The sequence below is a fragment of the Pelecanus crispus genome, chromosome 2 (genome assembly GCF_030463565.1).
Source record: "Pelecanus crispus isolate bPelCri1 chromosome 2, bPelCri1.pri, whole genome shotgun sequence".
Classification (NCBI taxonomy): domain Eukaryota; kingdom Metazoa; phylum Chordata; class Aves; order Pelecaniformes; family Pelecanidae; genus Pelecanus; species Pelecanus crispus.
Genome location: NC_134644.1, coordinates 166,715,717 through 166,732,888, shown reverse-complemented (window position 1 = coordinate 166,732,888; position 17,172 = coordinate 166,715,717). Strand labels below are relative to the sequence as shown.

The following is a 17,172-nucleotide window of genomic DNA, read 5'->3' as shown; positions in this document are numbered from 1 at the left end:
AATGTACTGCCATGGTAGGAGAAACAGTCCACTGTACCAGCAAAGGGTTCTTAAATCGATGTACGCAATAAGGTTGGTAATATTCCACTTTGAAGAGCTACATTAATAACTCCCAGGTATAAATGAAACAAACTTATGTCATTAAAAAAGTAAAATGTGTAATTTGGCCAGCACAACTGCATCTTCAATTAAGGCTTCTGCTGACTTGACATGTATGTAAGAGGCCATGATTCATATAATCCTCCATCTAATTAGCAATATCAGCAGAAATCTAGAGTAGATCTGGTATCCACAAGATTACATTGATTGCAACAAGCTCAGGGCACTTGTCTTTTTTCAGGTGAGATTTAGCTCTTTATTATTATTATTATTAATAAATGGTAACTCAGAGGTTTGTTTAGAAGTAAAAAGAAAACAGTGACAGCAGAGAGTTTTGACTCAAGCCCTGCAGCATTCTGCATTTGGTTGTCTTGTTCCAAATTTGGCATGAGGCTTCAAGTTGGACACACACTGGATGGGACGTGCAGTGGTATCAATCACACTTAGGCCAAAAAAAAGCGTCTTGTATATACATTAGATCAGTTGAATCACTTTAGGATTCACTGGAGAGCTGGGTATTTCTCAGCTGGTATATTAGTAGGACAATCTACAGTCAAATCTAACTTAAACTGCTAAATTATGTACAAGCTGATCATTAATAATGCCTTACATAGTCAAATAACAAACTGTTTAACGAAGAGAAATCATAGTACAAAAGAACAGACCAGAGCAGAATAGAGCATAATACATTGGATAAAATTTGAGCTTTTGTAGGACTATCTGCCATCACAATGGCTTACAAAAGCTGTATTCCTAATTTCTAGGGAACAAGACATGAAGGGAAGATTTGCTGAGGTTTCCGGGCTATCACTAAATATTAAGCTCTGAAACATATTATGCCTTCTTGAACAAAGATGGTCCTCCACATTTAGTCATAATCCTATACAAAACCACAAGTCTGGGCACAGTAGTCTAACATTAGATGAGTGATTTGCATCTGGTACCTCTCTTCAAATAGACCATCACTGCATCTCCCTCTGGATTCCTGACATGAAGCAGGCAGCTGAGTCGACTGACGCTAGTGGCAGCGGGGTTCCCCAAAACACCTTGCACCTGAGACAGAAAGCAGGCATGCACAATAAATACAACCTAATTGTTTTCCTCTCCTAAACCCCCTTTTCCTTACTCAGAAACTCAGGGGGAGGAATTAGCGCACACGGTTTTGTCGTGGTTTAGCCCCAGCCAGCAACTAAGCACCACGCAGCCGCTCGCTCACTCCCCCTGCCCCGATGGGATGGGGGAGAGAATCGGAGGAGTAAGAGTGAGAAACACTCCTGGGTTGAGATAAGAACAGTTTAATAATTGAAATAAAGTAAAATAGTAATGATAATAGTAACAATATAATAATGATAATAACAATAATAATGATATACAAAGCAAGTGATGCACAATGCAATTGCTCACCACCCGCCGACCAATACCCAGACAGTTCCCGAGCAGCGATCGCTGCTCCCCGGCCAACCCCTCCCCAGTTTCTATACTGAGCATGACGTCACATGGTATGGAATAGCCCTTTGGGCAGTTTGGGTCAGCTGTCCTGGCTGTGCCCCCTCCCAGCTTCTTGTGCGCCTGGCAGAGCATGGGAAGCTGAAAAGTCCTTGACTAGCATAAGCAGTACTCAGCAACAACTGAAACATCAGCGTGTTATCAGCATTCTTCTCATCCTAAATCCAAAACACAGCACTATGCCTGCTGCTAGGAAGAAAATTAACTCTATCCCAGCCGAAACCAGCACAGCTTTATAACCACTGCAGCTCCATGTGGCCCAGTGTGGACATTTTTTATTCTATCAGACTGAGATCTCGACTCCAGTGCCACTTTGCTGTGTTTAAAAGTAGCGAATAGGAAGCTGTTACAGTGCTAAAGTGCACACGATTCAAACCCTGGCCCAGAGGAAGGGACTGAGAAATGATGACTGTTTCATGTGACCTGATTATGGACCTGGATACTTCCAGTTTGGACTATCCAGATGAGCCCCCTTGTTCAAGTTATCCCACTTTCCAGACTGCAGGAGCTCAGCATGTTTTAGGAACAAAAGTGCTGCGTGACATTTCAACCAAACACTAAGGCATTCAGAAGTCAGTTTTGGGAACATTTGGGTGCAGCTTCTTTATCAAACTGCAGGAACTTACTACTTCCGTAGTGAAGAGCGATGACCAAGGAGTCAGGTAACAGCCTGCCTGCCTTATGTGATGCCTTCTACTTATATTAAACCTACAGTATTACGATAAACGCATATTCTTAAATATGATCATTTTTACCAATCCAGAGGTGGTGCAGTTGAAATTAACTTCGGCAGCACTGTATAATTCACACAGAACTTCAGCACCAGCAGGAGTTACAGTGGCAAAACCGCATGCTTCTTCCTTCTCACAGCCTGAACAACAGAAAAGAAACCTGAGGTTTCCCAGCATTTCATGTGCAAAATTCCACTGTTTACTGCCATTTACCTAGTTTTTCATACCTCTATCAGACTGCAAACTCATGAATTTCATTAGCCAGATGAAGTTTACCATTCAACTATTTTAGCAGAGGGTTAGGTTTTTAAATTAACTTAAACTAACGTAAAAAGCTGTTTGGACATTCATCACCTGATGATACAAACAGCTGAGTTAGGTCTAACCAGCCAGCCAAATATTTAATGATTTCTGGATAATTATGCCTGAGGCAAAATTTCACTTGTTCTAGGAGCTGTGGGAGCCAGTCAGTGGTGAGTGTGCAAGGGCAGAAGGATTTTCATCTGCTCCTAAATCTGGAGGGGGATGGCTGCTTGCTCACTTACACTGGCCAGGCAATTGCTGCAGAGGCAGCTGGCATGATTGAAAAATTTGATGTTTCCCTCCTTCCTATCCCTCCAGTGTTTGTCACATCCTGTTTGCCATGGGGTTACTGTGTCAGGCGGATGTGAATCCCTAAGTTCATTCCCATGGTCCTCTCAGGTCAGTGCCTTGCTTTTGAAGGTCTCCAGTTTCGGGGCAAGGTGCAAGAAACCTTGCAGTGTACAGCTAGGGGATGATCTAGTGCAGGAAAATCATTCTAGTAATACATATAAGGCTTAATCTCTTAGCATGAGATGACTGTTCCAGCTAGACCAGGGTATGTGACACAAAGTCACTGACTTTGTCAGACTTCAGTGATGTCTACCCTGCAAACAGGCCACCTGTGTTATTGCTGCCAGGGTGTTTTTATTTTGAATGTAACCCCTCTGCCTCCCTTCACAAGTCTGAGCATTAGGAGACACAAGGCAAGGCATTGATCCAAAGCACCCTGAAAGCAGTGCAATGATTCCCCTTGGTTTTAGATGACTTTGAATCAGCAAACATGGTGTATCCAGATGTAATATAGTATATACACTGTAAGGCTCAGCAGAGGAATGTCTCTGCACTCCTTGTAATATCTTTCTGATGTAAGCAAGGATAATTATTCCTCTTTTATGTGCCAATCAGGTAATTTGGGAAAAGGTGAAAGCTTGGTTTTCACATGTCCTGAACACCTAATCCTTCTTTTGTCTGCACATCTGAAAAGTCTGATGAATGCTTCTTGGTCTGAATCTCAGCTCTCATCCATATTGCAAACTATACTAACTGGCTTTAAAGTCAGATAACTTGTCTAATGTGGTACATAAAGTCAGAAGTCTTCTTTCTGAAAGAAAGACCAACCTCTTCCTGGAACCAAGGTCACCAAAAGTTGTAAATATCTTGCAGCTGAACTGCAAAACATAGCTCACTGAGGAACTTAACTATAAGCTCATCATATGAAAAGATTATTTTCCATGATGATTACTGTTGTCTCTACAGATTTTCTGAGACCTTTCCTCACCTGAAATGCACTGAAAAGCTGGACTTTGCAGATCTCCCCCAAATGACTGAGACTGAAGAATTTGAGCTTCTTCTGACCCATAAATCAGTCTGGAGGCAGGAGCGCTCTCAAATTTTTTGAGCACTAAAAAAAAAAATCAAACCATCCAGGTACTATTATCAGCTCCCATGCTGCAGAGAGACAGATACTTTAGGTAGAAATAAAAATCCATGAATTCTGCAGAGAAAAAGGTTTGCTCATTAAATGATGTACTGTAACTCCACACATAACACAGGTGACAGCTGGACTGAGGATATAATTTCTATTCTGAAAAAATAAAAAAGTCACAAGATCTTTTACAAACAGTTAGCCAGGAGTGGGCTGAGAGTTTATATTCAAGTGAGACTTCTCTTCCAACAGCAGACTGGCCATCTCCCATTACTTGTTCATGGCGCAAAACCAACTATTGAGTCAATGGGGGATCCAAGTTCCTGAAAAACAGCCACTGAAACAAGAGCCAGCTCCAACAGAACTTGGCTAAAAAGGAAATCTAGGAGACCTATTACTTGTGTATAGAAGCACACCACCACTGATCTCCACTGACTTCAGGCTCAGGGATCTATCTAAGGTATGTCCTGCATGCTACCTTTTGACTCCTTCATTCAACCTTTAACTCCAGGCTGTCACTTTGCTTACCAAACCCTTTTATCTGCTCCCTCTGAATTGGGCACGCTACACCTGAGTGTAAGGAAGTGCAACAAGCAGCAAGGGTCACAAACTGGGAAAAGCTCACACGGTCTAGAGATGTGAATCCCAGAGGTCACTAAATGGGACAAGGAATCCAATTTAAGCTCCAGAAGGTTTGGCCCTGGCTGTGCCCTGAAGAAGATTATAGTCTAGTGAAGGGACACACAGCAGCACCACCACTACCCTGCTCAGGTTGCCACTATCTGAATTACAAAGGTTTTTTGGTACAGTGCGTCCACCAGGTGATATATCTTTCAGTGAACACAGCATATTAAGGAGAAGGGAAGAACGTGGTGACCTGGCATCACCCTTGTGTTGACCGGACTTGTCCTCTAAATGCCCCAAATGAATGCAAAACTCTGGCTCATTGCAGCCAGTGCCTGGCCTAGACCTAGAAGTGCAAAGCAGCAGGAGCCCTGGTCTGGTGTCAGCCCATGGGAGATGTCTGCACGTGGAAGAGCAGGAGGCTCAGCCTTTCTCTCCCCTGCACACGTGGGCACAGAGGTCCAGCAGGAGGATCCCAGGCCTCTCTCCCTGAAACGTCTAGATAAACCACAAAATAGAAGTCAGGGATAAGTTCTTAAAACAATCATTTGCGCTCTTGCAGCAAAACAGTCAGGACTAGATCAGAAGCAAATGTCTTCTGTTGTCAGGGCTGAGTCAGCAGGTGCTTTTGATAAAACTGTCATTTCTGCTCAGAAAATACATGAAGGCTAGCCAAACACTTAACACAAAAAAAATCATTGCACTCCAGCTAGGCTGGGGAGAGGGCTGAATAATGGCATAAACAGAGGTGGAAGTTTTTTCCTTCCTAGAAATACAGGACACCAAAATACAACCATTAGCTTAATTCTGCACTAAAGTGAATTCCTTCTACATCTGCAACTTGCAGTGATGTCTGGTTAAAAACAGAATTAACATATTTTCATAAAGCTGAAAAGAAGCAGTGTTTTTATGTTGTTTGCAATTTTTTGCTGCCCTCATTTCTCACGCAAAATTCAAAATACAAAAATGACATTTTAAAATGTTTTTCTTTACTTCTGATATTTTTTTCCTGATTCTGGCTTCGTCTGACCTCTCCTTTTTCTCTGCAATAATATGGGTGAAAAGTAGAGAAAAGATAGAAAGTGTAACAAAACATTAAACTGAAAACATTGCAAAACTAACAGAAAGCTGCCTTTTTTAATTCTTGAGTTTTGTTTTTGAATATAAAGAAAGGTAAAAAAATTGAATTCATAAAGCTACTTTGTCAAAAAAAATGACAATGAAAAATATTGCTCACATTTTCAAGAACTTGTTCATTCATATTGCTCTTTTCTCAACATTAATATAACTACTCAACCATTTCATAGGCTTAGTCTGTAGCAGAAATTCTCCTTCATCTCATGTTACTAGAGAGCAAAGCTCTAGATGCCATCCCTGTTATTGCAATAAATGTTAAGCATGGCTTAAAATATAACAAGAGAAAGAACAATAATAAAGAGCATGGGTTGTTACAGCTTATTACTGTGCATTCATGAAAGGAAATTCTTCCTCCCACTGAAGCCTCAAAAAACAAAGAACAGTTGGTTTATTTATTGACCCTGCCCAACAGACAGCCTCCTGTCAAAGTAAGATCAGTCTTCAGACCCTGCTGTCTTGTTGCATGCTGAATTCAGTTAAGGGAAGTAGAAGGGCAGGGGAAAAAGTAAAAATAGAGATAATCAGTTTCACTTTATATAATGCTTTACTGGAAATGCAGCATGATCTGTAAAAGAAAAAAATTAAATTAAATTAGCCTGTAAATTATTAAAAAAAAAAAAAAAACAAAACCAGACTTCTTGGGTGTTCCTTGTTGTTTTTTTAAACCTTAAATTGTCAACACTTACAGCTATTTATTTGTAGTGAGATCTTCTAGCATGGTCCACAAAAACATGCACAGATATCTACAACTGCTTCGTCCTGGACAGAGTCAGAAATGCTCATGCAGGAGAGCTCGAGGTAAGTAAGTAACAGGACAATTAAGCTGCTGTGAGTCCTCTGCCCAGAGAAACATCCCAGTTACCCTATGACTGAGAGCAACAGAGGCTAACACCTCATGTTCATAACTACAATCAGTCTCTGAGTATGCTCAGAGAAAAAAATAGCTATTTGAACTGAAGATATTTTTGAAACCTCTTCACAACTGAGGGCTTTAATTGCACACTCCTTCCAATGGTCACACTTGTCATAAGACATTGTCTAATTCAGAGCACACCATGACGCCAGTTTCTAAACTGAATATTCCATTAAATTTGATACCAATCATATAATGAGTAACAAAAACTTCTGGAAAACTATTTTTGGGCAAGGTAAAAGCTTTGGGGCTGAGAAGCATAATTAGACCTTACTGCATGCAGTTTGGGGAGTGTTTGATGAATGATTTTTTTTTCAAATTATTCATCCTTGAGAACTGGCATTTCACAACTGTGTTCAAGCAGGAGTAAGTTCCTCCAGCTTGCAAGGATATGTTCACCAAGTCAGATCTGTACAGCAGGAGCCCGCAGGGTGACGTTATGCTGTGGCTGTGAGGTCACTGACAAACACAGTCTGTTTCACATGAACACACTGATGAGTGATAATTTGACACAGAAATCATCATTCTGCTTCTTTCCCATTAGCCCTCTCGTTATTCTTTTGGGTTTCCAAGCAGAGAGCAGGAGATCAGCATACATCAAAAGCTGTCAGCCATCTGAGAGTGCAAGAAACCTGCCTCTCCCTCTTTCCTCACAGGAAATGACTTTTCCAAGGTAGTCAAGAAATGCAAAATTAAGGAGGAATGGGGCTTAAGGCAGAGGCCACAACTATGGGAAAGTGAATCCCCACAAGCTGTGGAGTGATGAGTCTCTTCATAAGGAGGTTTCACTTATGTGGAGTCAAAACATACCCAAAATATTCTTCTGACACTTACCTAGGCACTGGTAGTCTGTAAGGAGATCATCTGTTTCAGTCCAGTCCAGCGCTGCTCCAAAGCTATCGACGCAGAAGGATTTCTTAGTGTCAGGGTCCTGCTGGGAAGGTCTAAACTGGCCATCTTCATCACACTGCAGACCCTGCTCATTGCTTTGACAGTACGTGATACCTGTTACAAGCAAACAAGAAAAGAAGAAAAGGTACTTTGACAACGTACCTCGGTTTCACTGGGTTTCACAGAATGGTTCTGGTTGGAAGGAGCCTGTGGAGCTCATCTGGTCCAACCCCCCTGCTCCAGCAGGGCCACCTAGAGCCAGTTACCCAGGACCCAGTCCAGATGGCTTTGGAACATCTCCAAGGTTGGAGACTCCACAACCTCCCTGGGAAACCTGTGCCAGCGCTCAGTCACCCTCACAGAAAAAAAAAGTGTTTCCTGATGTTCAGAGGGAACCTCCTGTCTTTCAGTTTGTGCCCATTACATCTGGTCCTGTCAATGCAGTAGGACAATGTTTCGATGCTGTAGGACAAAAGTGCTCTAAGTACAGCAGAGACGTCTCTGAAAATTAATCTATAGTTTGCATTGTGTTTCATGTTCTGACACATGGTAGTCTCACTGCTTTGTTGTTACTGCAATTCATATTCCAAACATTTTTAGGATTCTCTGCCATGGATCAGATCTCATTTGTGCTAAGTACTGTAAAACAAAGAAGCACAGAGAAGGAACTGTATTTTCCTACAGGTTTGTTCAGTGCCTACTGCAATGGACCCATGAAATGTTATGAACCACGGCAAAAGAGCCAACACATCGATTTGTTATTTGTCTCCCACATCCCCGCCTTTTTTTTAAATTCTGCCTTTCAGTAGGAAGGAAAAAGTCTTAGCACTCTATTCTTAAAGAACTGAGAGCTTTGATTTTAATTAGCAGCATTTTCTCCAACTACTTAACATTTTTAATGATTTAGAAATCTTTAGAGACCAGGCATCTGGGCTCCACAGAGAAAGAAATCTGGAAATTTGACCAACATTTAAGGCAGCAGCAGAGAATCCCAGGTGGACTAAGCCTGACAGGTTAACCACCTTGATCCCCTCCTGAGATGCTACTGAAGCAAGTGAGGCTTATCTATGTACGAAGAAATCACCAGAGTTTGGTCTGACATATCAAAATGTGGCAACATCAGCATTGTTTCAATTCAGAGCACCAGGCTAGGAGCTAAACTACCTTAGGAAATGCTTCTCTTGCCTTTCAGCCATCCTTGCAATAGAGGCACAACCTCTGGGAGGAAAACAAGGTAAGCAGCATAGAGGAGAACACTTCAGGTGTCCAATTTTCCTGTGCTGTGTTTGTGAGTCAATACTTTCCTTTTTTTAACTGGCAGTTAATTCAGCAAACTCCTCAGACTTTATAAGGAGACACGAAAGACAGAAAGACAGAAAGAGAGAAAGACAGACAGAAAAAAGACAGAAAGAAAGACAGAAAGACAGAAAGCAAGCTAAATGTGTAGACATGGCCCTCTGGAAAGGGCTGGCACTCAGACTCAGCACACAGGCAAGATGGAAACCAGGCAGGGAGTAGGTTTTGTTGCAGGCACTTGCAATAAAGAAAACCGCAAGTGCAGTAAAGAAAACCTAAGGAGCAAACTTTTAAGCACAGGACTGCAATACCTACACCAGGAACACATATGGAAACAAAGAACGACAACTTTAGGCAAAAGCTAATTGATGTCAGGGTGCATTACAATAAACCGGGTTTTTTATCCCACCTAAGAGAATAAATAGGTTGAAACAGAACAAAGCAGTTGCTATACCACTGATATTCCCAAGAAACCCATTCTTACTACCCACTTTTATTTTTATCCATGAGCTAATGCTGCAGACAGAACTGAATTTGGACTTAAGTGATTTTCTGTATGGAACTGCATACAAAAATAAATCACTTAGACTGAATACACCAGCTTTAGTGAACATGTTGATAATTGTTTTTTGAGAAATATTGTATTTGCAGGGGAAAGAGCTGCACAAAGACAAGACTACTTTAGTGTTCATGAAAGTGACAATAAATGAAATACATAAGATGTTTCTCGCTGACACTGAATATCCAAGATATCATTCCTGAGGCTAGTGAACATGTCTCAAGGAACCACAACATCCTGGATGAGACTGACCACTTGTTTCTCATGCATTTTTTGTCAAAATGCTAGACAGCTTTTTCTGTCTTTGAAAAACATCTTTGGATGTATGCAGAAGAGATCATACCCATCCAAAAAACCCCAGACGGAGGATTTTGTTTTGTTTTGTTTTAACTTACAGATGAAAAAAAAATTCCATTAGTTATCTGAAGCCAGAATACAAAGGGTAAGGGAAGAAATGAGTTCAACTTACAGTGATCAGCGCTGAATGCCCCATAGGAGTTGGTAGTTTTGCCCACAGGACACTTGATACAAAAGGAACGTCCTGTCTGATGCTGATAGTAGCCAAAAGGGCAGGGAATGCATTCATTGTTCTGGAAATGACTGCCTGGAGGACAAACAACTGCAAAGAGAACAACCACCTTATTACCCTTATGGAATCCAACCGGTTCAGGCATTCACACAAATATGTGTAGGTATATATGTGTATGCGTATATATATGTATATATCTCACACTGGTAAACTTGCCATAGGCTTCATTCTCTCAGTATAGATATTTTTAAGTGGGATAATACAGGAAAATGCTCCTTAAATGTTCATTAATCTCACCAGTGACTGGAATATAGACCATGGTCTTTTTTTCTCAGATCACCATAAAAATGTTCTTGAATTAGTGCACATCAAGATATTTGGACATGCCAAGTCCAGGCCTGATTTCCATTTGTCAAATCCATTTGTAATAATATAATGCACTCTGTGGATAGATTGTAAAAGAAAACAAAGGAACACAAGGCACAAACAGAGTAACTTCTACAAACACTACAGACAGAAACAGGAAGACTCCTTGGAGAAGAAACTCCAAAAACATCATCCAGGAACTCATCATATGGTAACACTTTCACTCAGAATTCCTGGTAATGAAATTTTTGGTAAGCGCTTCCAAACTAAACAGTAATGGCTGGATTAAAAGTCACTAGTTGTGCACATGACAACCCAAACACAAAACAAAGAGATATTCTTAGTCTGTATATATATCATTTTCAGAACAAATAAGGAGTAATATTTCCAGCTGACCTCTTGCATATTACAAAGAAAACTCTTTGTCTTCTGGGAGGCCATGAAATACTGTCTTTCCCTCCAGATCATTTGAATGAACATTAAAGCAGAAGAGTCGCAGACACATTTGCAGGACAATACCTTTACTTGTTATTTCACAGCTGCTTTCCAGATGTAGCTTTCCTTCAAAACACTGTCAAATGTATATTTTGGGACTTTGACAATGTGCAAACTTCATTTCTGTTTTTGCCCTATGTCTTGACAGCAGTTTAAGCTTGTACGAGAGAGAAACAGTAATGGAAAACTGGCCATCCCCACTACAAACCATATGATGAATTGCTGTTCTGGCCAACACACTAGAATGTAAATTAATTTAACTTGTAGGAGCATCTAAATTAGAATAGACTAAAAAGACAGCTAGTATAAAAACGATCATATCTTCCTTCATCTGCTCTAAATGGTCCAATGGAAAAATCTAGGCCGAGACAACTGTGAGACGGAATTTTCCTCCCAAGTACGTATCAAGGCAATTGCTTTAGGTATAACACAGATCTAAAATCAATTACAGAACGAAAAAATCCTGGATCAGACGGAATTCTCCTTTCTCATGCATATCATTTAATACACAAGAGTGTCTAATACATTTTAAAGACATTTTCCAACACGTGCAGAAAGGATCATTCTCATTGCAAACGAACAACAGTAGAAATTAAAATGAAATGAGTAATCCATGCCTAAATTGAAGACAAAATGCAAAGGATGAGGAAGACTAATTAAACAACTGAAGTTTAAAAAGAAACAAATTAAGCTTTTCAAAGCATCCTCCTTTTTTTGTAGTTATAGTCATGATGTGAAAGTAACATCTGTGTCTCCAAGCATGTTTTAAGTAAAATTACCTTTTGCCTCAAACATTAGATTAACAAAAAGGCACAAAGAACAGCAAAAAAGGTTGGTGTAGACATATGTTTTCTAGACTATGACTCTTGAAGGCATGTGTCATTTCAGCTATAGGTTATACTTGACACATTCACATAGAGGTTACGTTTGATTGTAGAAGTCAGACAAGCCATCATATGGTTACTTCTTTCAAGCTTTAACATTCATATGTTTTAACAATGTAGGAAACTAGAGAACAGCCTTGAGCCAATATCTCAGAGCTAAGTGTTAGCACTGGGCCCAAAATTTGTATCCCTAGAATAGGAAAAAATAAATAAAATAATAAAATAAAATTTAAATTTAAACACCCAAATTGAATCCCTTGCTCCTGCACATCAGATTTGTAACCTGGTCTTGCTTCTAACCAGACCTGGGCTTCTGTGTACCAGGGAAACAACATGTTGAGTAGCAATTTCCTTTCCAGGCTAAAGAACAACTCACTGGGGAAACACAAAGCTACTCTGTGCAGGGGTACCACTCCTCACAGTAGCCTCCTTTTACTTAAGACCAGCTCTCACTACACTAAGCATGCTTTAAGATTGTCACAACTGATCATTACCCAATGCTTGCACCGCTCTTTGCTCCCTCCAGGGATAGTGGAAAACTTTGGGATATCAGATTCTTGATCCAGATTATTACAAATGAAGTCTTGAGCTGCCAACTCAGCTATAAATCTAGCACTTTATTTGATTTGGGTTATGCTCTGCTCAAAGCAACTCTGATAGGCTTGCCAAGAATTGTGAATAATTAAAGGAACCAGAATAAAACCATGTAATAAATGAAGACAACTCACAAACAGGCTTCAGGCTTTCTCCTGAAATAAATGGGAGGAGAGGGGTTGAGTTCATAAAGCTGCCTCCTGGACAGTTTCCAACTCTTCTTTTTGATTCACATCTTAGAAAAGAAAGTGTCTTTTGTCCCTTTAAAATTTAGCTAAAATGAAACTGTTACCTCAGACTCTTAAGGAATTATATTCATAAATACCTGCGGGGTAAAGTAACTCAGTGTAAGACTGAGACACAGAAAAAATGTCACAGAAGAAAAACTAGCACATTATAAATGTTACCCACTTCACAGGCAGCAAAACATGAAACAAAGCTACAATAGAGGCAAACCTAAAGAAACAGATGACTGTAAGAAAATACATTAGAGAAGAAGAGGTAGGTTCAAGCAAGCTGCATGTTCCTAAATGAAATATCTTAGGTTTATTAAGAACACCAGAAAGCTGCCGCTACTAAGAGGTGTCCATGCTTCCTGAAGCAAGGGGACATGCCGCTTACAGTGAAATAAAAACAAACAAATCAATAAAATAAGGATCTGAAGAGACAATTTGTATTTCAACAAGATGAACAGGAAAGGGAAGAGAATAAAGAAAGAATCTCTGTCACGCTCAGAAACTGATTTCTGTGATAACTTCTTATTACTAGTCCCTGTTATTAGTAGAAAAACAGACCTGGAAGGATAAATGACCAGAATATGTCCATAATGCAAAATAAAACTAAATATATATCTATCTTACAGGAACCAGAATCTGAATTCCTAAATCTCCTGTTTAGAACAAAATACACAGTCCTACATAAACCAGTGTCCAGCAGCATGTCTACCATGGCATCTTAGAATATAAAATCTCTGCCAAAAGCTGGAGCAGAAACTGTCTCCTTTCTGCATCTCTATGATAAGTCTGTTTTACTGAGTGCCTTTTTCTACAGCTAGCTGGTTCAAATATGTAGGAACTGACTTACAGAGCAAATTCTTTCACTGCTTCCTAGAGGCCTTTATCCCTGGCAGGATATATCTGGCAGAAAGATCCAATCCTTTGTATGCTCTTCTGCTCCAAGTGATGGACTCTACTTAATAAATAATGATACCTTTAATCAGTACAAGAGTATATCTTGTTAAGTAACTGCAAGTTGTTACAGACTCCAGATTCTCAGTAGGAATTAATCTTCTTGTGCATGGTGTATTTGAATAACTAAAATCTGAAGTGTTTCAGACTGTGGCAATGAACTGAAACTGCAGTTAATTTACCCTTAAAGATCCAAGCTGGAAACTGCAGCACTTCAGAACCGATTCATCACTTCATTACTTTGGAGCTCTTGCCCAGGCATTAGGAAGCTCTCCTGACTTAAAGAGAATCACCATACCAAGCAGGGAGCTAAAGTTTTTTTATGTATTTTGATTTGCTCTTAGGGTCTCTAACTTAACCTGCATAGTGTTAAAGTTTTCCCACCTGAAAATACTGCCCATTTTGGGGAACTTATCCAATACTTGCTACTGTTGATCTTATACCCAGAAGTGGTCAATCCCTCCTCTGTTCCCAAAAACAGGCCAGAGGTAGTAAATACATCCCAAACTGATATAAGACACAGACTCCCTGAGCTAACTGGGCCAACAAGAACGATGAGGGTTGCACCGTAGGACTGATGTTGATAGAAACAAGAGCGGGGCTGTTAAGGCAAAGGCTCTTTGGCAACGCGGCCTGGTACGCAGGAGCGCTAGGCACAGCAGTGGGGATCTATCGACAAGGTAGGTTTGGCAGCCCGAAGCAGGGTGTTGGCAGAAAGGCAGCTTGTTCCAGGGAAGCAGACTAAACAGAAGGAAAGAAGATGAAAAGAGGGCAGAAGTTCAATCAGGTCTGGGTGTTGGCCAGCACCGAGAAAGCTTCCACCTGAGCTGGCTGGACTTGGCCCAGGAATTCAGGGTCTCAGGACTTTGCCATTTCTGCATCTAGGTTTCTATTCTGGGTAATATGTCATCATCTGAAGCTCTGGCTCCATTATCTTTGTGAACTCTTCTCAGTAAGGATCACGTACATTACAGAAAGTCTTTCTAATACCAGATAGATCTAAAAAATCCCCAAAAATATTTGCAAAACCTTCTGTACTATGTCAGTGTCATGATGCCTATTTCCAAATCACTAGTTCAACGCAAGGACTGAACAGTCAACAAAACACTAATTCCCTTCTCTCCTCAGATTTGTCATTCGTGTTGGTGCTTCACGCCTTTCACATATTAACCATAAACACAAGTTCACTGACGATTTTCTAACTGTAGCTTTATACTGATTCCTAACAGCATCAAAGAAGGGAAAGCTAAACTGAGACATACCACATCCTTGTGAATTTGGGACTGCTTTCCCAGGAGACGAAATTCTTCGAAACCCGCTTACACATCCTAGCTGCACACTCGGAGACAGATCAAACTCTTCATCCCGGGGAAAGTCAATGAAAGAATCTCCTAGGAATTGCTTGGAGTCTAAATGCAGCAGAAAACCACCATCCTTAATCTCTTTTATAAATGCTCCAATGAGATTTTCTCCAACAATTGCATTTTCTAAAAGGGGAAAAAATACAACAAAAATAGCATGAAAGAGACTCCCAATATGGGAATGGATAACCACACAGAAACTGTGAACTTTAAGTTAAAAACATAGGCAGATACAGAAACACAAGCATGTTAGCAAACAGCAGACAAGAACGAATCTGTACAGTGTCTATCAGATTAAAGTCCTAATATCAGTATACGTAGAGAGTGTTAAAGAAACAGCAAAAAAAAAAACCAACAAAAAATGGCATATTCAAAAACTAGAGCATCAGAGAACAAAATTTGATTTCTGAGTTACAAAAATTCAGTAGATGTAAACAAGGATTATCAGACATTCAGATTTAATTTATTCCTGTTTTTTCAATGGGTATCATTTGCTTCTTTTTCAGTATTTTGTTGATTTTTTTTTTTGAAGGCCAGCATCTGTAACAATATAGTAAACACCTTCCATCACACTACTGATATCCAACATATCCACCTATGCAACAAACATGCTCTTCATAATTGCTGAAGCAGGTGTCGAAAGCTGGAAAACAGTGAGTACGTTTCCTACTATCTACATTCTTAGTTGCCCAGACAGCTTCCCTTTCAATGACTTGTGCAAGGACAATTTTCAGTGCTAGATCAAGAGCGAATTCCCCAGTTTTGCTGGATCAGAAGTACTACAAGAAAAACATTCCGAGAGGATTTTGTTTGCTATCACATTTTGTTTATCCCTTGCAGGCTTTATGGCATTGAATGAAATGTTGATGTGTTTCACTGCTTCAAATTTGCAAGACAAGGGCCTCCTGTAGCTAGCTACAGGTGATGGGCAGCCCAGTAACCCAGCAAACGGGAAATTCTACACACTATATACTTTGAGTTTTGCGAGTACACCAACAACCTTGGATGTTGAATTTTCACAGGGAGGATGTTATAAACATAAAGAGAGCATGAGGAATGGTACAGCTCACATGCTGTGCAGATTACTATTTTGTGACTGATGCGCCCAAGACAAATAGCTGAGGGTACTGCTGCCTTCTCACATGGTGAGTTTCCTAACACTGGACTCTAGCCCAGGGATGGCTTTTCAGTTGTGCAAGGAGAGAACGTCACAGCCAGGTACGAGGCTCTGGCAACGCAGCACTGCCCTCCTGCCCATGCTGAACGGACCGCAGATGTACGATGCTTTTTCTGAAAGATCATCCTGGATCATACTGAAAGCATAGGTGCCCTCTCTTCCCAAATGTTGGTCCGTAGCTGACTGCTGTTGTGTAGATGTTGTTTCCCCCTTTGCAGAGGAGGGACATGAGGTTTCTACACTTATGGGCTAAAATGAACGGATCTTGCATTAAAGCTGACAGCTGTGTCCTCATATTCTCAATGCTCTGTTTCCTCCATCTTGGAGCAACCTATCCTTCTGCTGCACTGACGCATACTATAATGAACAAAATAGCACTTAGTTTTGTTCAACCCCAGGACAAAATGATACTTAGCTTGTGAGGAAGTAATTAGAGATCACCACATAACCAACAACACTTTGCAAATGTTTTGCCAGAAATTGTCTCATAATTGAAAGCAGGAATAAGATTAGCCTTTTATTCAAGCAAATATCCTTCCAAATTTTCTAGTGACTAGCTGTAACAGAATTAAAAATAACCTTGAAATGACAGTTGGAGGGAATTCACATGTAGAAAAGAAGCAAACAGTCAAACCAGTAGGAATCCACTTAGGTCTGTTGAATTTCCTTTAGTCTGAAATGTTCCCCTGTGTTGAAAAGTTCTGAACACTACTGCTAAATGTGACCCTCCTATGACCATACTATGTATCCATGCATATATAGTATCCTTTGTATTCCGAGTATATAAACAAGTGTTTACCTGTAGTATACATGTTCATGCGCTGCAAATAGACAGGTACATCCTGTAACATCTCAACAGAGAACAATTCAGTGCCTGCCAGACATGCCAGCCACAGACTCGCTGCTAATGTCTTACATGAGCTGCCTTGGTTCAGCCCTTCCAGCACGGCTGGACAGCTTGGGGCCACACTTCCCTGCTGGTCCAAGATGAGCTTCCCAGGCAGGACCTTCAGCATGCTCTAAACTATGGCAGATACAATAGTGCTTCCCTGGTTTTACTCCTGTTTTGCTGCACAATTTTGACAATTCAAGCT

The 17,172-nt window shown here is 40.5% G+C and overlaps 1 protein-coding gene across 1 annotated transcript in view; it reads right to left on the bottom strand.

Moving 5' to 3' along the window:
* TG (thyroglobulin) overlaps positions 1-17,172 on the bottom strand; it is a 167,469-nt gene that overhangs the window by 116,195 nt on the left and 34,102 nt on the right. The window contains exons 20-25 of the mRNA XM_075705217.1: positions 14,803-15,027; positions 9,955-10,104; positions 7,574-7,744; positions 3,919-4,041; positions 2,361-2,476; positions 1,044-1,152 (exon numbers count right to left, since the gene is read on the bottom strand). Of these exons, the coding sequence (XP_075561332.1) occupies positions 1,044-1,152; positions 2,361-2,476; positions 3,919-4,041; positions 7,574-7,744; positions 9,955-10,104; positions 14,803-15,027 (894 nt within the window). The remainder of the gene's footprint in view (positions 1-1,043; positions 1,153-2,360; positions 2,477-3,918; positions 4,042-7,573; positions 7,745-9,954; positions 10,105-14,802; positions 15,028-17,172) is intronic.